Source organism: Gobius niger (assembly GCF_951799975.1).
Source record: "Gobius niger genome assembly, chromosome: 4".
Classification (NCBI taxonomy): Eukaryota; Metazoa; Chordata; class Actinopteri; order Gobiiformes; family Gobiidae; genus Gobius; species Gobius niger.
In genome coordinates this window covers 34,541,864-34,556,083 of record NC_136855.1, presented here as the reverse complement: position 1 = coordinate 34,556,083, position 14,220 = coordinate 34,541,864, and the positions used below count along the sequence as shown (strand labels likewise).

The 14,220-nt window shown below is 39.2% G+C and overlaps 1 protein-coding gene across 1 annotated transcript in view; it reads right to left on the bottom strand.

The window, feature by feature from the left end:
* Positions 1-9,566: 9,566 nt before the first annotated feature.
* Positions 9,567-14,220, bottom strand: part of vstm2b (V-set and transmembrane domain containing 2B) — a 69,185-nt gene continuing 64,531 nt past the window's right edge. The window contains exon 5 of the mRNA XM_079554758.1: positions 9,567-10,308. Coding sequence (XP_079410884.1) covers positions 10,220-10,308 — 89 coding nt within the window. The 3' untranslated portion in view covers positions 9,567-10,219. The remainder of the gene's footprint in view (positions 10,309-14,220) is intronic.

Sequence of the window (14,220 nt, the reverse complement as noted above, 5' to 3'; positions counted from 1 at the left end):
AAAAAAAGAAGCAGGAGCCTGACTTTTAAGAAACGCTTGGACAAAAGAGATGGAGGCAAGCGCCAGTTTTTCCCATTCTGAGGTCAACAAAGCCATTACTTTAGGCGCGTCACTGAAGCGTCCCCGTGCGGACCCGCTGCTCTGTGCCTAAGGTGCTTTGCAGAGTGCTTGCTTGTGCATAATGAAGCCGCAGCCTCTCCGGGACTGCCGGTGTAATGGCCTCTCAAACACGGCCGGGGACTCGCCGTGTTCCTCAACTGTGACGTTCAGGAAAGTCTCCAGAACCACTCGCTGCACTACTGTACTCATCACTTTTTCTGGGGATGGTCAGATTAAAGCATTCGAGGCACTGCGGGTGAAGAGGGGCGGAAGTTTTCTTGGGATTTTTTGTGTCTGCGCTTCAGATTCTGCTGCATCTTTAGGGTGTTATTGACTTGTGTCCAGAGCCAGTTTGTAAAGACCCCCACAAATCTTCTGTCTTGGTATTTTTTTTATAACGGTTAGGAAGGTTTTTTTCACTCTGTTGAAAGTATTACGGCAAACCCTGTGCAAAGAAGGTAATTACCAGCTTCTTCTTACAAACAGTGCTTGACATTATCTCTTTTACTCTCACTATCCACTTAGACAAATGAATTGTAAATTTGCTTTGATGGGATTTGTTCTATAATACAAATGATATACATTTATCTATATATAGTCTAAATATAAATAGGCTTTTGTATTGAGCAAAAACATCAAATTAAATTGTGGCTAGTTAAAGGTGCACTATGTAACTTTTTATGTGAAAAAAAAGACTTGCTATTTGCGTGTATTTGACCTTTTAATGACTCAGTGGCTTTATGGGTGAAGCACGGCACCTTTGCTTTCCCTCACAGTGGCCTTGATGATGCTCCAGAATCAATTGTTTTAGGGTTTCTGGACAGTCTCAGGTACGACCCCTTACATGGAGTCAATATTTATTGACTAGGTTCGGGAGCAGGACTACGCCTCAACCTATCACCCTTTGCACACCAACCACTCTTGCTTTCACCTAACCACGCCTCTTATTACTCACGAGCCATTATATGCCAAGCCAAGCCTCGTCATCTCAGTTTGTTTGAAACTGTCGACCCCAGCCTCCTTCATATCTGTTCCATTTCAGCTATGATTCGATTCTCCTGCTTAGAAGGGGGGTCCCGAATAGCTGGGTTCATCCGAGACGGAGCCCCCACCCACAGTCTCGCCCAGTTTCACTCTACACTATAACCTTGTGAATAAAGTCTTAATTGCACTTTGTTGTGGCGTGGTCCTTGCTAGTGAAAACATTTGATCCTGGACTATCATAGAGGCCACTGTGAGGGAAAACGAAGGTGCCATGCTGCACCCATAAAGCCTAAAGTCATTAAAAGGTGAAATGCACACAAATAGTACGATTTTTTTTTTTCACCTAAAGCGTTGCATAGTGCACCTTTAAAATAGTACTTGCCATTTTCAAGCTCTGGCAATAAAGAATTGCGAGTTATTGAGAATGGTAGTGAGAGGGTGTATAACTCTGACCTGCGTTTGGCCTCTGACCCCTTGTGCTTCCGTCTGTCCGCCTGGTGTGGAGGTGGTTCAGTCCAGGGCTCCTCTGAGCAGGTCAAAACTCAACGTTTCTGTTGTTTGACCTATTCATTTAAATTGTTAGCCCTAACCCGAGCTCTGTGTTTGGTGCAGATGTGGGCCGGTGGCAGTACATGATGTTCCCTATGTTAAACAATGGATCCAAAAGCGGTGTGTGCTCTTAATGGGAGTGTGCACTCAAGACGCCGTAGGTTTAGAGGCTAACTCTGCATTTTTAGGAATCTGCACCTGCCTGAGGGGCAGAATCCTGCGCCAACAACCATTGCTGCTTCTGTGTACACTGACGATAAAGTGTCTGTACAAACCTGTGAAGGAAGACTTGGTGTATATAAATAGTATTTAAGGAAATGTGATTATCAGTCGCTGAAAGTGGGCTATCAAGACTTAATCTAAAACCTGTTTGTGCTAAAGTAAAATACCCACTCAGTTTCATAATTATCTACTTAGGTATAACATTGATTTGTGACAGATTTAATTATGGCTCTTTTTATGATCATTGAATGTAACATTTGTGTTTGCAGACTTCCTTCAACTCTCCCACACGTAGGGAAAAGATGCCTGATACCTGGAAATGCATGGAAATGCACACGTTACGGTTATATCTGAAGTAAAATGTCAGACATTCAATCAGACATGATCACATAAGGAAAAGTAGAAGATAAAAGCCATCCATCCATAGTCCAAGTCCCAGCTGCGCGGCTCTCTCTGCACCAGCTCCTTGTGATTCCACAGGCGGACGGCCCCTCGATGCTGCCTCAGGCCCAGCCATGAGGCCCGGTCACCAGGCGCTGCCAATCCGGGCGATGCAACCAGCCGTTTTGGTCTTTCATCATAAACTGTAGGACCCGTTTGCCCGTTTGGGAGACTCCAGAAGCACAAAGCCCATACGTAGGTCCTAGGATCATTCGGGAGCGCAAACCCTGGATAATAATTCATTACTTTTGTAGTCACACATAAAGCATAATGTGGATTTAAACAGTTTGTTGTCTGTGTGCTACCATTCAGACCAAGTTTTTCCCTTTTAACATTTTATAGAACTCCACAGAGACCAAAACACCAAACTAAGCAACTTGGCCCAGAGGCAGCTGCATAAATATGAGCATTTGTCAGTGATTGAAATTTAAATTATAACAATTTGTAAAACAAATTGTAGCAATTCAAGTTTGGCTCCCAATAAATTTTAATACAGTATTCAGAGTCATCTGAATGCAGCGAGAGGTCAGGTCACTTGGATTGGCAACGGTTTGCTTTTTCCTTGTTTGGATATTTGTTTCTCTCGTAACTGTACATTTTCAAGTCAATTTCTTTTTCTATTTGTCTTTGACATCCAGTGTGACTGCATGTTGCTGATCAATCGGATGCAGCTGAATTTTTTAATGTGCCCATGTTAGTTTCACCCTTTGCATAAAATGGGACTCTCAGTTGGACGTTTTGATGAGATCTGAAACGCACTCCTCCATTGAGCCTAAATGAGCAGAACAATGGTTAGCACTCATGCCTCACAGCAAGAAAGTCCCAGGTTTGATCTCCGGCTGGACGGGGCCTTTCATGTCCCCCCCGTGTCTGCGTAGGTTTCCTCCGGGCACTCCGGTTTCCCCTACCACTAGACAATAGATTCCTCTGTGGGGCCAGGACTCCCCTGGAAAATGAGAATCCTAATCTCAGTGGGACTTCCCTAGTTTAATAACAGTCAAATATATAAAAACAAATTAAAGCGGGCTGCACCAAAGTGGCCTTAAAGGAACAGGCCACCGTTTTTCCATACCGAGATATGTTCTTACCTGAGCTTAGACGAGTTGATGCATACCTGTCTGGTCTTTGTGCCTGTGGAGGAGAGTGGTCCCTTCCAACTTCACCCCCGTTTGGAGCTATAGGAATACATTGGGAGAGGCTAAATGCTAACATCGTTGGTCGTTTTGCGAACATCAACTCGTCTAAGCTCAGGCAAGAACATATCTCAGTATGTAAAAATGGTGGCCTGTTCCTTTAACCGTCGAGATGAACCGGTAGAACTGAGCCTAAAGTTCTCATTCAAGCCCAGATCTTCTTACTTTGATGTAAAAGTGCTCACCAGTCGGCAATCACTTTATTACTTTAGACTACTAGATTATAGCCTCATGTGCTTCATAATCTCGGATGGACTTTAGCTCCAAGTCCAAACATTGGCCACTCACAAAGGTGTAGCCTCACAGGGTGATTCTGGTGTCCTCTTTACAACCCCACAATGAGCAAATCTAATCTCCATTATTACTTGAGTAAGAGCACAATTTAAAAACCCCTTTGAATTACAAACGCGCAGATTGTCATTTTCCTTGTTGGATTTTGTGATAGCTTAGTGTTAGTTCTGATGTGGATTTAGTCCTGAGGGTTGAAAGATCTGAGCTCAGCAGAGTGCAGCGCACATGAAAGCCCTGTCGTCTAGGGCGGATAATTGTCTTCATCAAAGAGCCATAATTTAGTCCCCACATCAAACCTTACATTTAAATCCCTTTGTACCAAAAGACACCTTCCTGAACAGCGCCGCATGACGCTAGTGTTTACCCAAAGAGCTAATCTAATGAGGATTACCGTAAGTCTGTGAACGCTGGCGCTCCCCGCTTTGTTACAGGGGACATATTGTGTTATTGACTTTTTTTGTACTTTTAACCTAATTTTCTTTCATAAACCGGCACTTTCTGGACTGAGATGTTGGATGATTGTTCCTGGGATGTTTTGCTGCCATTCCTGCAGTTTGGAGATGTCTTCGCCCGCCTTTTCCAGCTCTTCTTTTGGGGTTTCAGCCTCCTTTGCAATACAATAAAATAATACAAATATAGTAATTTCCTTTGTGGAAGATACCAAATGAGAAATCGTCATCTGAAAATAAGGGAGTATTATAAAATGCTCTATTACCTAAACATTTTTCAGTCTTATACTTAACAATATTTGTTTATATTTATTTTTTCAGTATCAAATTCCTAGCTTTGAACCCACTATAAAAAGGAGGAAAAAAATCCCTTTTTTTTTCTCTCGTAACTGGCTTATTTGTTATGGTCCAGTCCAGCTCCTCCTCCTTTCTCCGCGACAATTTTTAAAAACTAAACCAGATCAAATCCACTCTAAAAGGAACCTTTTGATCTTATATGTCAACAAAATAAAACCATAAACTTTATCCTGGCTCTATCAATTCAATTTGCTCACAAAAAATATAGACATGTTTAGCTTTTCTCGATGAATCAATAAAAAGAAGCAACAAAAAAACGTCATAAACGCAGCGACAATGTGACAAAAAGTTCAGATCACTTTCATAGGTCTTTAAATGAGGCATCACAATGTTGCTCTCCAGTTAATAAGCTTTTAGATTTGGGTAAAGCCAAACTGGATAAAATGAGCTCGGTTCAGGAGGAGGTTAAGAGTTAAAGTGGGCATATCATGCACAGTCGACTTTCTTGAGGTTTGACGTTGTTCCCTCGTCAAAGATAGACCTGGAGTTGTATTTCACAACATTCAAGCCTCAGACAAAGCTGTTAAACGTAGATGTTTCTTCTTCTACGGCATCAGCGCCTCGTTCTGTACTTCCTGAATACAATTACATCATTGTTCAAACCCAAAAACTGTCCTCACATTTGAAAGCCCATAATCCAACATTATCGATTTTGAGCCGTTCTGTGCTCGATGGGTGTTTACCACACACTGCTGGAGCTGCTCATCCAACCGGGAAGTTATTTTTAAAGAAAATTATTCCTACAGCTGCCAGCAGGAGGAGCCCCAGTCCAGATTTTCACCAGCTCTTTCACCTGCATTTAATTCTTCCTATTTCATTCTTACATACTAGACATATTTTCCAATGAGAAAACTTAACATATCAAATATCAAAATGAGGGTTTTAAATCAATTTTTAAGCTCCATATGCATAACATGTCCACTTTAAGGTATTTATTCATGCCTTAAAGGGATATTTCTGGATTTTTGACATAGGGCCTCATTTCCAACAACAGTGTTGTTTTCTGGTGTGTTTTTTTTTTTTTTTTTAAATTCATACAGTCCTTATATTTGAAGAGTTTAGTGATGCTAGGCTAGTGCCAGGCTAGTGCATGTCTATGGTAACTAGTAGCCTGCATTAAAAACAGTCTGACCCAAGCACAGTGCACCTGAGGAAAATCACTTATAACACCAGACTACCGATGTAAATGTCTGTGTTGACTGAATAATTGTTTTAATATAACCATTTTGGATCAAAAATAACTTATATTTGAGCAGCATCAGCTTCCTGGTTGTAAGCTACGCAGCGGCGGAGTGATCTGCTAGGTTACCGGATCTACAGTAGTTTGTTTACCTGCAGTCGGCTTTACTACACGTGGAATTCACAAAGGAGATTTCTACAAATCAGATATGGCAATGTTTGGAGGACTACCTGAGGATTTTGAAGAGGTTTTTAAATACAGGCTACTAGTTACCACAGACATGCACTAGCCTAGCACTACCCTAGCACCACTAAACTCTTCAAATATAAGGACTGCATGAATGAAAATTAAAAAAAATCTCCAGAAATCCACAAGACTCTGGATAACTAGGAAATGAGGCCCTATGTCAAAAATCCTGACATATCCCTTTAAAGATCCTAACCTGAGGATCTTGCCAAAAATGTAACAAAGTGAGCAATTTAACATAGATTATTCAGTATTTAGTGAAGTGTTTGTTCTAAAATAAAGCTAGAATACTCTCAAACTATGACTAAACTAACTTTTCTTTGAAAGTAATATTGAAACTGTACTCAGTTTCACATTTTTTTTTTTTATTTTATTTTTTTTTTTAAATCTGAAGCAATTCCAAGTACCCCCTGCCAAGTGCTGGATGAGAAACGCTGCCTATTTCTAAATTTAGCCTTAAATCAACTTGAAATATTAATGCAGAGGCGCTCAGTCATAAAGCATGGGACCACTTTGAGTTACTTCATGAAACATCACTGCAAATATACCCACAAGTATAATATAAAAGTATCAAATAAAGACGCCGACGCACCCGTGACACCTTTTCAAGTCTACCTTTTATTACAAAAACAATAAACCTTCATCTGAACCGCGGCGGGCGAGATACCAATAAATCTATTTGTCTTGAGTAGAAATGAAATGTCTTCACTTTGATCACCATCGATTTAATAAAAATAAACATCATTGGAGGTGATAAACAACAACAATGGTCAGGTGTGCCTTATCGTAATCAAAATAGATCAGCTTATTACTCAGTGTTTACATGATGGAAACACAGCCATGAGACAAACGTGTTGGCTCCGTGGAGTGGACAGCAGACAGTGGGACAATAGCGGACTCTCGCCTAATTCCCAAATAGAAAATACATTGAAATTCTCAGGGCAACATTGTGCAACTTTGCTTGTGTCAAAATAAATCAAAGAAATGCACTTTTCTGAATTGCGCACCTCGCGTTACATATTGCAGTTTCTCAGTGGCAATTATTATTATTATTCTTTTTTATTATATCAAAGAACCATGCATGTGATTTTGAGGCTATATATGTTTTCAAATCAAAAGTTAAACAATGTTGCACTGGGTAAATCGATAATCTTTGCGGCGCAAGAGTAAAACTTGATGAGACATATTATCAGGCAAGATCGAAGAGGCACAAAATCATCTGAAATCTCAAAGCGCTTTATTGTTTTGTCCCTGATTTGTTGTTGACCTTCTCTGACAAACTCATTGATCACTTTGTTTAATGGTTCAAGGTTTTTGTACATTTCAGCCCTCACTGTCTTGACAAGTTGCCCTTTTAAACGCTCTGTTCTTGACATTTTTAGTCAAAGAGTGAAATCCTTTGTGCCCCAAAAGGTACATTGTAAAAGCAGTAATTTGTGGATGAAAAGAGAGAGCGCTGCATGCTGTCTGCATCGTGATATGATTATGAACCAACCTAGAAGGTTTTGTCTAAGGTCAAACCAACTCAGCGGTTTGCGACAACAAGGGGTTTAACTTTTTAGGGCTGATTTTGACGCCAAAGGACAAACATCACGGTAATAAGTTATTAAAGGCAGCAGCAAGTTTAATGCTTTTAAAGGCCCAAATATTATATAATAATTGCCACAAATGCATACAAAATCTGTGCATATTTCTTTTTGTAGGATTTGCAAAAAATCTAACAGAGATGAGGGGAAATTTCAATATTTAAAATCAAAGTAGATACAACTGGCAACTTTTGGACAAAACATTTGGGCGCTCGAGCTTTACAGCTCGAAGGTCCCGGGTTCGATTCCCACTTGGATGGAGTGTGGAGTTTGTGGAGATACAGTTCTCCCTGTATCTGCATAGTAGGTTTCCTCCGGGTATACTCCGGTTTCTCCTACCACTAATAACATATACAATAGGTTCCTCTCTGGAGCCAGGACTCCCCTGAAAAGGAGATTCTTAATCTCAGTGGGATTTAAATAGGGTAAAGGTAAAAAAAAAACAATTATGTGCAATTTCAGCCCAAACTTCAATCGACAATTTTTAAAATATTTTTGACGTATCTTATGCTGTAGAAATAGCTGAGCATTGTCATTATTTTCCAAGAAATTTAGTTTTAATTCAATTTAAAGCAGTACTAAGTAACTCTTGGCCCTAGAGGCCATAAGTGCAACTGCAGGTGTCGTAGCAAGTTGCGATTTTTTAATTTATTTATTGTCTTGGAGAGTAAATACTACACTGACAGAAAAGACGAAGGGACAGAGGGATATTGTACATCCAATTATACAATGGAAATCTTTAATTCACTCAAACTTGGCTGTAAATACTGTTTAAAGTGACGCTAGCCAGCAGTTAGCTTTGCCCGTTAGCCTGTTAGCTTCTTCTTCGTGATTTTATTAGTGTGTGTTGGTGACTCCGGTCCGGTGGCAGTCAGGTTGCAAACATGGTTTTCTGGCCAGAGACACCAGGGGGAGATGAAAGACCCTCCAATCATCCCATAAACACTACTACCCCCACAGGGACTACGAAAATGATTTATTAAGGTAAACATGTTACTTAGTACTGTTTTAATGCTTTTATAATAACATTTAAGGCCTTCATTTTGGCACATTTCACTAAATGGCTTTAAATGCTTTGTCAGATGTTGACAAAAAGGTTAATGGTAATGTTATTGAGTATTGAAAGCTTTTTTCTTTCTTGCTTTTCTTGCTTTACTCCCCACATTTGTCATAACTAATACAATTATTTATATGCAAATGTTGTTAGCAGTTAGCCTCTACCAACAAAGGTGTAGCTCCAAATTGGCGTGAAGTTAGAAGCTACCAAGCTATTACTACCAAGGTATTATTACGCCTTACAGTATAGCACCCCTTTTTTAATTTTGTGTAACTAGACTTGGATTGTGTAACTTTTCATGTCAATGTATTTAAATAGGGAAAACGTGGAACAGCTTGGGAGCGTCTAACTTCACCCCAGTTTGGATCTATACCTATGCTGGGAGAGGCTAAATGCTAACAACAAAAGCTAAGGTAAGAATATATCTCAAACGGTAGCCTATTCCTTTAAATATAAGTGAATTACATGTGTTACTTACCCCCCAATCTGCTGCCTCTGCCCGTCTTGCACATCAATTCAAAGAAATAGACCCCAATACTGACACTTGTCATATTAAAAAACATAAAATCTTTCCTTTTTTTCATCTCCACAACTAAAACCACATCACCCATGTCCAATCACGCACCCGCGACCAATAGCGTCCAGTGTTAAACGTAGCTAATTAAACCTCACGTCTTCCGACCTTCATTCTTTACCCGAGCTTCCTCTTCGCGCCTTCCCACACACAGCCCACTTTTCTCCCACTGTCTGCTTTCATCTGCTAGAGTGGACAAAAAGTACATTAGACCAACACAGTCTGAATAATTTCATCTCCCGCGTCGTGTTTCCGAAAAAAACCTTCTCCTCTTTTTCCCTGTTAAAAGCAAAAACGTAACACTGAGATCACACGATTTTTTTTCCTTTTTTTTTCTCTTTTTGTTTTTTTGTTTTTTTTACTTTCATAAAACAGATGTCTCGAACCAACAGAACGGCTCACACATTATTAAAGTGACTGTGTGTTGGTTAAAAGCAGGATTTCACAGTGGAGATGCTTTCGAAAAAATGAAGAGAAAAAAAAGAAAGAAAAAGAAGAACGAAACAAAAAAACAAAGATGGACGTATAGTAATAATGAGGAGGGCCATGCGTGAAGCGGGTGCTATGCAAGAGTAGAGGCAGCGCTTCGCCTGGCCGATGTGCATCCCGTAAAATCCAGCTTCGTTTTTTTTTTTTTTCCTCTCTTCCTCGCTCCGAAAACATCCACACAGGCTCGAGTAGAGTCCCAATAGTCAGTGTTCGCTCTTTTAAGTCCATTCCGTTTATATATATATTTATATGTACCCCCAACCCCCCACTTGAAGTCCTCGCTTGCTGTCACTCCCTGCTGTGATGAGTGGCGAAGAGTATAGGAGAACGTGAACACCCCTGCCTTGACCCCACCGGCTGCTCGTTTGGTATTTTGGTTGTTTATTTTTCTTTCTTTTCTTCTTTTTTTTTTTTGGAGAGAGTGAGAAGAGAGTAGTAGTGGTTGGTCGGTTGGTCGGTCTGGCAGGCGGGCGGGAGTAGTTGGATTTTGGTCAAAATGTCTTCAGTGGGCCAGAAGGAACGGGAGGAGGTTATGCAGGAAGAGGAGGGTGATGCAGAGCAGGGGGTCCACCGAGCTCAGGAGGCTGCAGCCTGGAGGAGACACAGAAGAGAGGCGGGGTCAAGTAACGCACGGTTAGCATTAGTGGCACATGTAAAACACACTCTGAGATTCAAAAAGGTCTTGGTCTCAAATCTTTAGTGCAAAAAACCAGTGGTTACCGTAAAGTACATATGTCGGGTGTTCCTGTTTTTCTCATTATGACTTTGTTCGATGCGATTGTGCCTGTGGTAAGTATTGATCATAGTTTTATACCAGAAAAGCAGCAATTTAATGAAGAAAAGTAACATATTTTTTAAAATGCTGCAGTTTATATGATCTAAAATGGTTCACAAGGCCAAATGTCTGTAGTAAAGGTAGGGGTGGGAACCTCTGGGTACCTCACGATTCGATATGATACATGGTTCGCGAAAACGATATTCTCATGATACGCCGATACTGCGATAATTGATATATTGCACAAAAATAATATACAATACATCCCAATTTTTTGAAACATGCCATTTTTAACCTTTATTTTGATATACTACATATTATTCATCATATACATTTTGTTTCCATGTCCTTTGTACCCCTTTTTCTTAAATAAATGAAAAACTGATCCCTGACTTACTTACTTACTGGGTCTATTGATCTGTCAGTGACATCACATCATTTGCATTTAAATATAGAAGAAATCACAGTCCTATTTCAAAAGGAATAAATCAACCCAAAATTAATCATATTTACAATTATATAAACTGTCATTAAATCATTAAAAGTAATATATTTGTGTGACAGTGTTTGGTCAAAGTGCTTAAAACTGTAGCACTGCCTCCTACTGACTGAATTCTTGATCATTATTGGCCTCTATTGACTGTGAAATCAGCAGAGCCGTGCTACCTCATTAATATGCATGACGTCATCAAAAGTATCAATATTGGAATAAAAAGTATCGTATCGTCCCGCAAAATATCGCAATTTATCGAAAAATCGATATATTATCACACTCCTAACTATATTATATAATAACTGGGTGTAAACTGTCTAAACTAGGGGGGGAAAGCCTGACATAAATACAGAATACTTGAGTATTAATTACATTTTCCCTAAAATTACAGATGACCCTGAGTACCATCCAGATTGATTGATTGATTGATTGATTGATTGATTGATTGATTGATTGAAGAAGCTCAAGTGTTGCAAATTAGCAGTTTTGCTATAACACTAAAAATGCTGTTGTTATGTCCATATCAAATAAACAAAAAAAGAAATAAAAAGTACTACCAGCAGTGATAGAAAGAGGGAGCATAACTTATCACCACTTACAATTATTATCAAAACATTTATGTAAAAAAGACACACTCCACATTAAGACAAATGAGGCACACCACTGTTCTGATGACAATAAACAGTGGAGGTGCATCATATTAGACTTTTTTAAATAATAGATTTGATTGCATTTAGATTAGATACCATGTCTGTGCCAGGGAAGCAAACTAAATGATAAGGATGGAGAAAGAAAGTTCGGCCACATTTTGATCTAATGAAAACAGCGCATCCATGTCTCCAAATCGGTCACTCACAGTGCCACATTGATTCAAGTATTGGAAATATTTTATTGAGTTTATTTATTCTATTTTTATTTTTATTTTATTGTTTCTCATTGAGGGTCACATATTGTATCCAGTGTGAAGGGATCAGTGGTCAGTGTAGAGAAACCGTGCCCTATGCCTTAATTTAGGCTTGGACTGACCATGATGTGGCCCTGTCTCACAATAAAATGCAAATTTTTGAGGTTTTTGTTGTGTGAAATTATGAAAGTAAAATTATGCAGTAAAAAGTATGATGTGTGTCAATTCAGCAAGAAGTCTCAGGGCCACCAAAAATTTGGTCTGAAGGCTGCATTTGGCCCCTGGGCCACACTTTGGGTAACCCTGATATAGCACATTTACAAACAGATAAACTGTCCCAAAGTGTTGTTTATTTTTTATTTTTTTCCCTTTATTTTACCAACCAATTCTCATTCACAATGACGACCTGGCGAAGGTGCATTAGAAAGCAGTACAAAGCATAAAACATTTAACAAAACAAACAAAATTAGGCTACAGCAAAATTATTAAAAACATTAGAAACATGTGGACTGATCCTGGAATAATGTAGTTTTTGAAAGATGCAATTGACGCAAATTAAGTGAGTTTTAAAGTTTGCTGTAAATTATTCCAGTTGTTGTACACACAATCTACAAAACAAAAATATGAAAAACAAAAATATAAAACATTTAGTGTTACATAAATATCTCACTCAACTTAAAAGCCACCGCAACAAAGTGAGTTTTAAGCTGCGACGTGAAACTCTCCACTGAAGTACCTGCTCTGATGTTTACTAGGAGAGAATTAAAAAAGTAAGAGACAGTCTAAGAGCAGCACAGGCTTCAAAACACGTGATAAACTCCGTGGCTTTGACTTATTGTGCGCTCATTTGTGCAGTCGAACAAAACAACGTTCTAATTGCAATCTATTTCGATTCAGCCCACCCTCGCAACTTTCCGAGCAGCCTTGAACACGAGCACACTCTCCTGAGAAGCAGCTCAGGCACTGCTTCAATCTCACTGAAGTCACCTGTGATTAGGGCTGCAACTAACGATTATTTTGGTAATCGATTAATCTACCGATTATTTTTACGATTAATCGATTAATCGATTGGCTGTGAATGGTGTATGAAAATTGTATTTTTTCATTTATTTTTAATCACATAAAGCTAAAGTGGCATCTCTTGAGGACATGTTGATGGAGTAAACTTAAACTGTGTTGTAAAGTGTTTTTGTAGTGCCAGTTCTGCTTTATTCATTGGATGAGACACAGACAGATGTCTACGAAATGTTCAATGTACAAAACTCTACAGACCCTAACTTGAAAAACAAAGTAGGTTTCCATCAAAAATAAAAAATGTTCATGTAATTTTTGCTCTTTTTAAGTCTGTGTTTACTAGAAAACGATTAATCGATTACTAAAATAGTTGACAACTATTTCAATAATCGATTAGTTGTCGATTAATCGATTAGTTGTTTCAGCCCTACCTGTGATACGCCATGGTTTCCTTCAAACATTTCCAGTGCGATGATGGTGCACACTTTTGGCTGGTCATCCTCATCTTAATCAATCAGCTATAGCCGACAAACGCAATCCCATCAACTTTGTTTTTCCCGTTCCTGGAGACTTGGACGAAATTGTATCTGAGTTCATGGGCAAAGTCCTCACTCTCCTATTACACAGTTTGTGCAGAGCTGTCGCATAATGGATGGTAAATCATAGAAATTGGAGCACTTTACACCACATTAATCACATGATAATAGGATGAAACCTCGGGATAATGTGGGATAATGTATTTAGCACTGTTTCCATATTATTACCATGAAAATACTCTTGGTAATTTGCATCCTTTAAACCAACAAAATGCTATAATTAATCAAATTATTACACTTTTAGGCACCCTGCTTTTCCTATCCTACCATGCCATTACTGTGCTTTAAAAATAGAGTGCAACTTATATCATTCCAATAGTTTATCGTTGAAAATAAAGCAATATAAAAACCTTTCACTGTAGTTTATAATGTCTGCCTTGAAAATAGTAACATTTAAACAAGAATTCCTTTTAATTTCTTTGTAATACCGAAAAGGGACAACATGTACTTTTCTAATCACCGGGAAATGACTGTAACGACTGCTTTCACAAACGCTACGCAATTATCAAATGTCAAAGCTTTTCCAAATCTCTACTAAAATGTGTTTTTTTTTCCTCGTTCCTCGCAGGGCATTTGTGCAGCCCGGCGATATCCGACCCCGAAATGCTGTAGTTCAACTGAACAAAGGATAAACCTGGCTGTGCGCGGGTGTGACACGAGGCGCTGCATTTGGCTTTTTCTGTATTTGCTACTCGCTAAATAAAGTCCGGGCCTTGAGTGC